We start from the raw sequence: 12299 nt of genomic DNA on the forward strand, positions 1-12299 counted from the left end.
TTGTGTATTTGTAGATCCACTGTGATCTCTAAGTTATGATTCACATGTGTAAATGATAAACTACGGTGTAATATTGTTAACATTACATTTATTTTACAAACAAATTTTCAGGTTGTTCATATTTGTTTATTATTTTCAAGTACAATTTGTAGATCTAAACATTTTCTTTCACTCGAAAGTTCTTATCCTATTATTTCTATTATTTTACCGGTCCAGCCCACTTTATATCATATTAGGCTGTATGTGGCCCCTGAACTAAAATGAGTTTGACACCCCTGATATAAAAGGACCACATGAATAAGTGCAGACTGCCTGAGCAGGTGATGATTATGTAATCTTGCACCACATATAAATCCCACCAGAGGTTTTCCATCTCTTCTTGTTCTGACAGACATGACAAGAAACTGTCCTCTGCAGAGTGAAACCTGCAACACCAGGTTTCCCATTAAAGACTGAAACTAAAATCCGGTTGTAACACCACACAGGAAAAAGAAAGTAAGCAGAGAAAATAACAGCAAGTACAGACAGATAAGATAAGATGTTAAGTGACGGACTCTAGGGGTGATTATCTATGTGTCAATAGTTGAATACAAACAAGTATTTTCTCCAGCACCCAGCTCTCAGCATCTTTGTTTATCACATGATGTACTTTTGAGGTCTCTGTCTTCACTGAGCCACACTGCCTATTTGTGAAGCCGAAGTGAGAGCAGATAATGATGGCTACTGTTCCCATTAGTTTGGGGATTTTTCTTAGCTGTGTATTAATAGGAAGATCTTCCAGCACATGACTTAACCATCATCTGTGAAAGACTGCTGAAAAAGAGGTTACAGAACAATACTGCTATCCATTAACAAATATGTGTGCATGTGCCTCTGCAAGATCACTGAGTCACTAGATGGGTCTTTCATTTTATTTTTTATTTTTTCCTGAAACTTTAAAACCTTTTTTTTTGTTTTTTTTGTTTGTTTTTTTTAACATATTTCCAAAAATGTATATCATGCCCACTTCCTAACCTCTACTTGATAAAAAACTAACCCATTTATAAAAGTTTAACACGTCATCATAAAAAGTTAAACCATACACCAGAATGATACCATTATTTACAGAAGCCCATTAAATTACAACATAAATTAGAAAATATTTACATCCAGAACCAGATACTGGATAAAATTCTATGTTTGGAATTTAATGTCTAATTAAAAACATTTTCAAAGAAAGAAATATATACATTTACACATTCTCACAACATACACACACGCTGGCAGGACTTAATCAGTTTAGTGGGTCGATGACAACTTGGGGTTTTTAAATACTAAGAATGATAAATACCCAAAGTGGTCACAAAAAAGTAATGTGTTTCCACTGCCAGGTCTTAAAGAGAGTAACAATGGAGCATTGCTATGCCTGTAATCCACATGAACACTGAAGAGGCTTCTATTATACTGACTTTAAAGTCTCTGGTTTTCTGACCAAACACAGACTGACAAACCAATAATCGTTGTTTCTCATTCAGACCTACATAAGATTCAAATCAACTCTCATGAACAAAGCACAATAACACTGGAGTGATTTTGAAGTGGTCGTACAAATCAAGCACAAAAAAATTAGGAAAATGAAGTGGATTTCTTCTCTCTCTTTCTCATATAAAAACTGTCCTTTGCAAGTCCATTGAGACACAGGAAATCAGTGGATTTGCCTCCAGACAGAGCAGGAGGGGGGAAAAAACAGAGGAATTCACAGCCACAGCAACTCATCTTGAAATGATGTCCTCTAGGGAGAAAAAAACAGGATGCACTTTGTTCTTTTCCTCCTTTTGTCAACAGTGTACAGGTCCCATGCTTGTAGCATCAGCACATTAGCAGCTGTATGGAGCTGCACAGTGGTTAGTATGGTATGGTGCGCATTATGCCTTCACAGGGTGGGCTCCCATTAGGACCAATCAATGGGCGTTAACAACTGGTGCCAACAAAGGCTGATTTCTCATATACTGCGGCCATCTGTGATAAAATCTTATAAATCCTTAACTTATCAAAAAATATTATATGAATTCACATACACACATACAGTATTCAGCTCTCAAAGGGACAATACTAATATTATTTTTTTAAAAGCCCAAAAAGGGCAAAGGGGGCAGCACGATTAGGGGACTGTAGGGAGGTTCAAGTTCATAAGGATTCTTGTCTCATTTCCTGTGCTTGTCCATTTTGTCAGTAGATTTGTTTCCACTGTCTGAGGATCCCTGGGTGTCGCTACCAGAGCTCAGGTACATCTTGTCCACTTGTTTGAGTGCCTCGTTCAAGTAGTTCTGAAGCGAGGTCATGGCAGCGCAGATGGCCGGAGAGCCGAAGCCGTGAGTGATGAGGCTGAAGTGGGTCAGGCAGCCTTGGATTCCAGGCTCCAGGATCGGCGCCGGTCGTGAGTTTCCCAGAGGTGAACGGTCCTGAGTAAGCAGGTCTGTGAACTCTTTGCAGATTTGTCTGAAAGACGAAAAACAGATGATTTAGAAGGGGAAACAGGTTAGAGTTAGATTTAGCTTAGGGTTTGGGTTTTAACAGAAGACATATAAAGCCAAAATATATGTATTTGAAGAGAAACACCTTGTAAGTTCTGGCAGGAACAAAACTTAAACAACATAAAATAAGCTGCTGGTGATCTGGTGTATGTAACAGCGACACAATAACAGTGGTCTAAATACATATTCTATTGAGAAGAATGCAGGATTTTCAGTGTGTAAAACCTTTGACAGTTGAAAATAGTATTTGATGTGTCAGCTTGCTCACTGAGCTCTTTATCCAAATAAAAATTCCAGACTTTTTCAAGACTGCTATTTTTTTTCCTCAGGACCTTAACTTTATGTACTTCTATACTTGCGTGCCTACATTTTTGGTTGAGATTGTACCTGTTGTGTGTAGTAGAAAAGTTAATTTTAATAAATGTATGAATGAATGAATGCATAATTCACAGTAAATTCAGACAGAAACATTTTCAAAACTGATGAAAATCACAAAAGTGCACAGATATCACACAAACAAATTTCACTAGAATCATTCCAGTACCGACCGCTTAGTGAAAAAGTTTTTTTGCATGCTTTCCTCGTGTATTTCTTATCTTACAAGATTATGTTCCTTTGAACATACTCTAAAATTCAACTATGAGAGAAACTTTTTTCCATACTTTAAGACTTTCGCACAAAATTCTAGACTTTTCAAGGTCTGGAAAACAGCGTTTCAAAATTCCATACATTTTAGGACTTTCAAAACCTGCACAAGCACCCAGTTGCTAAAACCTTTCCGATACTGAATGCAAATTAGAACCATCCAGAAAAGACACTTACTTGGCGGCGAGGAGCATGTTCTTGCGAGAGTTAACTTCATTGCGGTCCACGTGAGGCCTGCCCAGGTATTCAGCAATCGCCTTCGCAGGGAACTCTGTTTCACATACGTAGCCGAAGTCTCTCGCTAAATGAACGGCTTCACCTACGAGAAACAAACACAAACAGAAGCTTTAAGGGGAAGAAAACCACCTGTAAAAGCTTTTCTAAGACAAGCTGATAGATCGCTCTTTGCCTTTAACCAAGACTACTTTATTCAATTCGGTTTCCGCTGATGTTATCACCGCTTTAATACACGGAGCAGAGATACAACAACAAACTGACTGACCCCACTGAGTTATCACTTTGAAGAAGCAGCCTCATTTTGGACCTGATATTCACAAGTACCAAGGCACATGAAGTTAAACAGTTGAACTACAGAATAATCAGCTGTGCTCAGTCTTCTTGCTTGGGGGAAGACGAGCTAGTGAGATGAATATATTTCTGTCTTGAGGGTGGTTTTGACTTGCATGGTCATAATGTGCTTATGTGAGTAAATGCTAGCAGAGGGTGCCCACGGCGCCAACAACACTGCTTATTGATAGACACGCACATCACTCCAGGACACAGTCAGCTATTAAGAAGCAAAAACTTTAAGGTCAGCTGGCCCTCCTGGCGAGGCGTACACAAGATAACAAGGCTTAATTCAGCTTTGAAGGTCTCTAAATAACACAAGCCTGCAGTCATTCTGCTGCACAGAATCATCAGCCCATTTATAAAAAATTAGCCGTGTAGAGCACAAGAGACGCAAAAATATTCGACTTTAGCCCTCGGCAGGTATGTGTGGTTAAAGCACCACTGTGGTCACGGAGAGGCATCACTGTCTCGCTAAGGTATGATGGGTAACTTAGTATGCATGATACAGGAAACGGCAGGATGAAGATGATGTTTCATCATTTTAGCTATGTGTCAGCAAAAACAAAAACCTGCACCCCTCCATGTGTTTGAATATATGATCCAGAAATAAAAGCATATTAGGCAATTTAAAGTTTGTTGTTTCTATAATGTGTGAGTGCAGTGTAATATGGTCTAAATAAGGAAATCTAAGGAAAAGTCTTGAGATTGTAACATTACACAGCAAATAAATCCCTTTGACTGGTTATATTTTGTATTCGGTCTGTATTTTTTTCTACTTTACTGGCATCTGTCTTAATGGATATTTGAAAAATCCACAGGTGAGTTTCCAATTCCAGATTTTGTAAAATTTGTAAAATGCAAATTTATGCATATTTCCATCTGCTAAACATTACCGGTTAATAGTTAGTTAATAGTACTTACTGCTGATGACAGAGCTGATAAAAGTAAGAGCTATATTTGTCAAAAACTTAAAGCTAACTTTCTTTTTTTCATACACCATTGTTTCAAAGTCTTCCACAGTTTATTTAAGCCAACTTTTTTGTCCAACTTTAGTTTCTGCAGCTCTTCATTGAAAGTGGCATTTTGTTTCTGTTTCCATGTGATATGACATTTCTGTTTCTTCTTGTAAGAATTCAATTAATGTTGCAGTCTGGTTATTCGTCCACACACGCGTTATGTCAAATCTGTTGCATCATTTACTTTTTATCAATACCAACTTTTCCACCTCTTCCAAGCATGAGAACTTTTCTGCAATGTTTTGAGATACAAAGTTTTGATATTTCCACTTTATGCACCAATTAAAACTGAATAAAAGGCTAGACTGATACACATCTAATTTATTTTTCGCTGTTTTCTATGAGTGTAATTACAGCCAAAGAACTGCTGCACCTGTGTTTTGCATACTATTGTGTTTCTCCAGGGTCTTATGCAGATACTTGATAATGTCAACACATAACAGAGTAAGTGCCATAGGATTATATCAGGTCTTCACTGAACTCAATGGGCAGGGGACAAACGGGTTCACGGTGCCACTGAAAGTTGGGTGAATGAAGCATGGTTTAAATAGCAAAGGGATCAATTCATGACTGATACTTTCTGTGACCGAGCATTTAAACAATGACTGATATTTGGGGAATGCATCAGAGAGAAAACACTGCTCATAAGTGAAGAAGCTCCCACGTTCTCAAATAGTTAAAGCAACATTCCAGCTAGGGCAAGCGGCAATTAAACCTGAGAAGTTGCTACTGAGTGATATGTCATACCTTCCACTAGTGAGGTGAGTAGGGTGACGTTGGCTGCCTTCCTTCTTCCTGCCGGCAAGTTGAGCCCAATCTTATCCAGCTTTTCTCTCAGAGAGCGGCCACCATTTTTTGACTTGGCCCTGCAGAGAGAGAAACACGAAAATACATTTTGAGTCCATTTTCATGAAGTCACAAGATTATAGTGTTTCTCCTAATATGAATTTCTTGAAATAAAGCTACATGTAACCTCCGCCAAGGAGGTTATGTTTTTGTCGGTGTTGGTTTGTCTGTCTGTCTGTCTGTCTGTCTGTATGCAAGATAACTCAAAAAGTTATGGATGGATTTGGATGAAAATTTCAGGAAATGTTGATACTGGCACAAGGAACAAATGATCAAATCTTGGTGGTGATAGGGGGTGGGGGTGGGGGGGCACTGATCTGCCTTGGTGGAGGTCTGTGCTCTCCTAATGCTTTTCTAGAAAAGACAGCACAGACCTCTGCCAAGGCAGATCAGTGGCCCCCCCCACCACCCCCGATCACCACCAAAATTTAATCATTTGTTCCTTGTGCCAGTTTCAACATTTCCTGAAATTTTCATCCAAATCCAGGACACTGATCTGCCTTGGCGGAGGTCTGCGCTCTCCGAGTGCTTCTTGTTTGATAATCTCTTCACATCGTCACAACCACTACTTATTTCATTACATCTGACCAACAATAAACAGGAACAGAAGTTTGACACTGTTGACCATTTCTGAATACTTTTAATAACAAATGATACGTAAATGGCCTTTCCTGACCCAAAAAAACATAATGCAATTGACGCTTCTGCTCAAAAAGCATAGCAGAGAAATTCCTCATAGATGCGTTAGCAAAACACTTAAACTCCCCACTTGCCATGGCCGATTCAGTTTTCCGCATGACTGGCGGTCAAGCTCTCCTTCCGCATGGCGGGTGAGAAAGACAGCATCTTTAGGGAGGCATGTGTGTGTGAGTGTACCCCACCCCTTCACCCCCTTCTCCCCTTGTCCCTGTGCTAACGATCCCTCTCCTATTGCTATATGACCTACTTAAAAATGTCTGCCAGTGTGTATATGCATGTGTTGGTGTGTGTGTATGTGTGTGTGCGTGTGTGTGTGTGTGCATGTCAGCATTAACACAGGCACATGGGAAGTGGCAAACGTGCACTCCAAGCACAAAATGCTCCGGTGAGGGGCGTCGAGTACATAATGAAACCTCACGGTCCCTCGACAGACTGCTACGCTAACATATGTGCCATGAGGTCAACTGCTCTGTTACAGTTAAACGTAGCCTGGCCGCAACCCCTGACAAACACAAAAAAACACACCCATAGAGCCCACCGTCTTTAGATCGGTACTAACTGTGTTGATGTAACCTATCCCCGGAGGCAGCGGAGAACCAAAATTGCAGACCACACAAAGAATGTCACGAACTTTATGCAGAAAACTGATGAGCAAGAGGAACTGAGCCAAGTTGTGCTTTTATAAAACCCTTTCCCATGAGAGGTAGTGTGCAAATCACTACAAATACATCTCCTCAGTTTGACAGCCTTAAAGATGTGAGACAATCAGGCAAACTTGCAGCAGCTTGGAGATAACACTGAATGATGAAATACCAAATAAATTAACCCATAAAGACCCAAACAGCCACTGGTGACCAAAATCGTCTACTGATCTAAAATGTTTAGTAACTCCTAATCCACTAATCCTATTAATGCATGCCAATAATTGGTGGAAAATGCAATTTGTCATCTTTTCATGGTCATCAGATATGACCCATTTGGACATTTAGAGGCTCCATAGTAAACACGGAAATACTGTCATCTTCTACAACATTGATTCACCAGTAAAACCCATGGAGTTGGATTAATGACAGCGGATGGACACACTGGGTTTATGTTCAGTTAATGATAGATTTTACTGCAAAAGTCCCTTTTTCTTCAGTTTTCTCTGTTTCTGAATCTGAGCATTAATGAACATCTACATAATCAGTAAATTAAAAATTGAAAAATGCCTGATTTTCACTTTTTAAAAAAAAGACACAAAATGCAGAGGATAATATTATAATAAATGATCATAAATTACTTGAGAAAGGCTAAATAGAGAGAACAAATCATTTTTGTAATTGCCTCAAAAGTAACACTAGGTCTTAATAGGTCAATTTCATTTGGATTTATATCAGCAGTCCTTGGTTTTTGTAAATTAGTCCATCTCGCGCTGCATTGTCTGCAAACTGCATCAACAGGGAAATACTACAAAACCCTGCACACTGTCACTAAGAGTTAGTTTGAGGCCTGACCTGCGTAAAACTCCTCCCAACAGCGATGCATTTAGGCACTCTGGGGGTGACAGGCGTCTCTGGACTTCAGCAACGGTAACCTTGTACTTGGAGGTGGAGCTCAGCAAGGAAAGGCGTCCGGGTACAGAGCAGAACACCTCTGTGGGGTTTGAAACCATACCCAGGAGGGACTCTTTCTGGAAGGGAAGACCCAGCGTGTTTCCTTTGGGAAGTGTGACAGGTCCTGGAGGATGAAGCAACAAAATATGGGTGAGGATAAGCCACACAATGAGGCCAGAATAAAGACCTGGGCAGATTGGTGGTATATTCTGGTTGTGCAATAGCATCTGTTTATGTATGCTCTTTAGCGTGTATGTACATAAGCCTAATCATCATAATCCTTTCTGTGCAGGGAATCTGTGTTTTCTTTTGCTGCATGTAATCAGAAGGAAGAGTGCATGCAGCTCTGAGCAAGTGAGAAAGGCGATGTCTATAGTACACAAGACAACTACTGAAGACCTTTAAAAAAAATGTGTGGCTTTCCAAACATCAGTTGCTGCTGTTTAAACATCTAAAATGCCAAACACCATCAACAAACAGGTACTCACACACAGACTGGCCCTTATCTAAGCCACAAATACTGTGTAGTGTCTTTATGACTTGTCAGGCTGGCTCTAGGTAGTCTAGAACATGGGGTTTTAGTTTAGGTTATGTTTTTTTCTTTAGCTTCTTTAGCTAGTTCCTAATGTCGAACATATTTTAGATCACAGATTCAAAACTTTCCAACCCCCCACATAATAAGCACTGACAGTGATCGGACAAAACAAACAGTACAGCACACTACAAGACAGCTATCTTCATCCTCACCCGCAAGAATGCCCCCCTGATAATAAGTCCTCTGTAAGCGATCAAGGTTCCTGCCACCTCGTAGTCCTAATACTGAGACAGAAATCACAGAGTCACATATGTGCTTTGAGGCTCCTCTGGGGCACATGGCTGGGAATGACATGCCATTGTTTACAAGTGGAAAACCTAGATTGCCCATAGCGTGCCCTTGAGCATGGGAACAACAATAATGAGCCATTACTGATTCAGCAACAAAGAGAGACTGGATGGTTTACTGTGTCATGCAAATTGCATTTTATCTGACTTGGGATGTTGTCTGACTTTTTGTTGTATTCCGAAGTCAACACTGTACATTGTCACCGAATTGAACTCATTGTGACAGCTGTAAAGATACAGTGAGTCTTGAATAGGTGTCACACATGAGAATTAGACGCTAAAGCACAACATTTAATCCCATACCCTCAAATATTTCACATCTATCTATCTATCTATCTATCTATCTATCTATCTATCTATCTGTCTATCTATCTGTCTGTCTATCTATCTGTCTATCTGTCTATCTATCTGTCTATCTATCTGTCTGTCTGTCTGTCTGTCAGTCTGTTTGAATAAATGTTCAAAGCTAAACAGTAGAATAATGTTGGTCTTGCACTGACTCAAACTTCGTTTAATGGAGTCATGATGACAAAACAGTGGGAATAAGTTCTCACTCAAAACAGTTCATGTCTCAACACATTACTAAACTGTCCTTCACATGCAAGCCCGATGCCACACCCCACCAAAAGCTGGTTCTGCAGAGCCAAACACCGCTTCAAGATCAACTCCTAATTTCACGTTAACATGAGCAGAAAAGAGCTGCAATTGCGAGCTTAACCAGCCTAAAGATGATCCAAAGCTTTCCTCCTCTATACAGTCCTCAGCGAGCATGTGAAGATTGCTCAATTTCTTGTCAGTGACTTGTCAGCTAACCTGCCATTTTTTGAAAAGGATCCATTTTTTTTCCTACTGGGCATCCTTTCAAGCACCTCCAGCAACAGAATAGGCTAAGGATCACATCAAGCTTAGATAAGTGCGTCTCAGGAGGATTATCATTGTATTATGCAAGGCGAGTACAAATGCAGGACTCCTTTAGTGCACTCTTGACATGCCACTATAGAAATAATTGACATTTCAAAGTGGAAAAATACACTTCATACAGTAAATTTCCAACCCTTGCCAGTAATTACTACATCTTTATGTGGTCACACAAAGGCACATGTACCCCAGACAGCATGTGCCAAAACATATATATATATATATATATATATATATATATATATATATATATATATATATATATATATATATATCGATGGCCAAAAAAAAAACAACTCCTATCTGAAGATTTTTAGATTTTGAGTTTTCACATTAAATGGACTGCACTGTGGGAGGTATAAATACCAAGTATGTATTGTTAACACATAATATAGAAAGAGAGTCTGAGAACAGTAGAATATGCTTGGATATCTTTAACAAAGACCATACTATAATAAAACTAAATGTTTTTTTTGTTTCCTGAAAAAAAAGTAATTTTTTCAGATAGGAGGTTTTGTATTCTGGCCATCGAGATATATATATATAAAATTTTCTTTTCTTTTTTTTTTTTTGCAACACAGAAACACGAAATAAACTTACCTTTTTTTATGACCGTCTGATCTGCCATGATAATACTGTGGTCATCTACATGCTGTTAAAAAAAAGAACATTAAAAATGAAAATCACTTATAAAAGATAAAGACATAGAAAGCTGGAATTATTTTCTGCATAATGTAGCCTTGTGCCTGAAATTATGCAATTACATTTCTCCAGATCAGGACTTCATTTTGTTTTATATTATTTTATTTATTCTTTTTTTTTTTTTTTTTTTTTAATAAATACAGATGACAATAAATGGCAGATTTATGCTGCTGGATCCCAATAATTTGACCATACGCAAAATTCTACACCCAAGAAAATATGCAGCATTTATTGGATGAATGTGTTGCATGAAGATAGAATGTTGTGAGTTCAATCATATTCTCTCATGTTCAGTCATTTATTAATTTGAAAATAAAAATCCACTCACTTGTACGTCTTCCAGTCCGTGGCCCATGTCGTGCATTCCCATATTATCGCCGATAACCGACGAGTCTAGACTGTGCGCATGTGGAGGCAGCAGCTCCGGCCGCCGGAAACCTTCTCTCCTCGCCCCGGATGAGCCTCCTTCCAGGCCGAGGATCTGACTCGCCAACCCGCCTCTCGCGTGTGCGCCGAGCCCGTCCTGGCCCTGACGGCCGGGCCACGGCTGCTGCTGGTTGGACGACTGCGTCTGGTGGAGGGAGTTAATGTTGAACGGGTCTCCGAGGTGAGAGTAGGGGTCGGTGGACTGCGGGTAGGAGATGGGCTGGTAGGGAGGAGGGAAGTACGGGGGCTGGAAGTCCGAACTGGCCGAGTGGGAGAGGGAGGGAGACGGGCTGTAGAGGTGCTGACTGACCGCCGGCAGGTGAGGCAGCCGCGGGTTCCCATTGCTGTTGCCGTCGTGCCTTTCCTGGAGGACCAAAGAAATAAGGCAACTAAGAGAGATGACAAGAAGGCTGAGGGAAGAGTTCAAAACTATCAGGGGCAAAAAAACAAAAACTTTTATTGGACTATTTATGTGCATTAAATGTAAGTTTTAATTTAGAGCACTGAATTTATGCACACTTATTTATTTATTAATTATTAACTCAGGATGTAATTATCCAAAGTAGTGTTGAATCTGGAAATTAAACTGAAATTTCCATACTATTTTATTAGAAATATTATTTTCACAATTTTATAACAGAAATCTAGGCCTGCAGTTGGTATAAAGTTGTAGACGCCCATGTGTTCATTGTTTGTGTCTTTCTTTCCCCCATGCTGCGGTCTGTTCGGTTGTCTGTTTAAAGCTTAGAATTTGATCAGATTTTTATCTTAACTTCACCATCACCGTGTCAAAAACAATCTACACTCGTGTTTGTTGTAGAAATGCAAACTACTGTTCGGTGTCAGTCAACGGACACAATTCTTTCTCTGTATCTGTCGAAAACTCACCTCACAGTCATCCTCATATTTCACGTTGTCTGCTAATTTCCACAACATTCTGGCCAAGAGGAAGTGTCCCCGTTACAAAAAAAGAAGTGTAACAGCAAAAAAAAAAAAAAAAAAAAAAAAAAAAAAAAAGGAAAAATAATAGATACTATCGCCTTCGAAGTTAATCCAGGTATGAACGAATTTAGAGCTTCCTGGTGATCATGAACCCTCTTCTTCTTCTTCTTTTTCTTCTTCTTCTTTCTCTTCAGGCCAAGATGAGTTTAGAAAAAAAACACACACAAGGCAAAGTGACCGACTGTCCGACCACAGACAGATATGACTCTCCACAGCCACTATGAGAGAAAATAATTGTTGTCAAGCAAATATTCCCCCCCTCTTCTCCGGTCAATGTGCTCTGTAGTTCTGTTTTGAAAGTGGGCGACAACGGTGCATTTAAGAAACCTGACTCCCTCTTATGGACAAAACCGAGATGTTCAGTCCTATTGGTGTAAACTTGTTCAACTATATGAACTATATCTGCACAGGCGCTTTTAGTAGGCGGAACCCTGCGCAGTGACGTCACAATCAGCAAAAAAAAAAAAAAAAAAAAAAAAAAAAGG

At 39.6% G+C, this 12299-nt stretch overlaps 1 protein-coding gene across 2 annotated transcripts; it reads right to left on the reverse strand.

The window, feature by feature from the left end:
• Positions 1 to 946: 946 nt before the first annotated feature.
• Positions 947 to 11815, reverse strand: tfap2c (transcription factor AP-2 gamma (activating enhancer binding protein 2 gamma)). 2 transcript variants are annotated; one of them, XM_030134733.1, is made up of 8 exons: positions 11701 to 11815; positions 10715 to 11176; positions 10285 to 10336; positions 8632 to 8703; positions 7786 to 8008; positions 5492 to 5610; positions 3336 to 3477; positions 947 to 2478 (listed from the first exon to the last, which is right to left on the reverse strand). In XM_030134733.1, exons 1-8 carry the CDS (start codon positions 11746 to 11748, stop codon positions 2184 to 2186), a joined length of 1413 nt encoding a protein of 470 aa, XP_029990593.1. In that variant the 5' UTR covers positions 11749 to 11815; the 3' UTR covers positions 947 to 2183. The 2 variants fall into 2 exon arrangements, with proteins under 2 accessions (XP_029990593.1, XP_029990595.1); XM_030134735.1 differs by lacking the exon at positions 8632 to 8703 and having other exon boundaries at positions 2184 to 2478; positions 11701 to 11748.
• Positions 11816 to 12299: the final 484 nt, after the last annotated feature.

This window comes from Sphaeramia orbicularis, chromosome 5 (genome assembly GCF_902148855.1).
Source record: "Sphaeramia orbicularis chromosome 5, fSphaOr1.1, whole genome shotgun sequence".
NCBI classification, from domain to species: domain Eukaryota; kingdom Metazoa; phylum Chordata; class Actinopteri; order Kurtiformes; family Apogonidae; genus Sphaeramia; species Sphaeramia orbicularis.

Excerpts from the sequence above, each read along its gene's own strand:
- tfap2c (XM_030134733.1), bottom strand. The coding sequence starts at position 11,748 with ATGTTGTGGAAATTAGCAGACAACGTGAAATATGAGGATGACTGTGAG. Across the intron at positions 8,704-10,284 it reads TCAGACGGTCATAAAAAAAG|TATTAGGACTACGAGGTGGC; the intron begins GTAAGTTTATTT and ends TTTCTGTCTCAG. Across the intron at positions 5,611-7,785 it reads TTGGGAGGAGTTTTACGCAG|GGCCAAGTCAAAAAATGGTG; the intron begins GTCAGGCCTCAA and ends CTCTCTCTGCAG.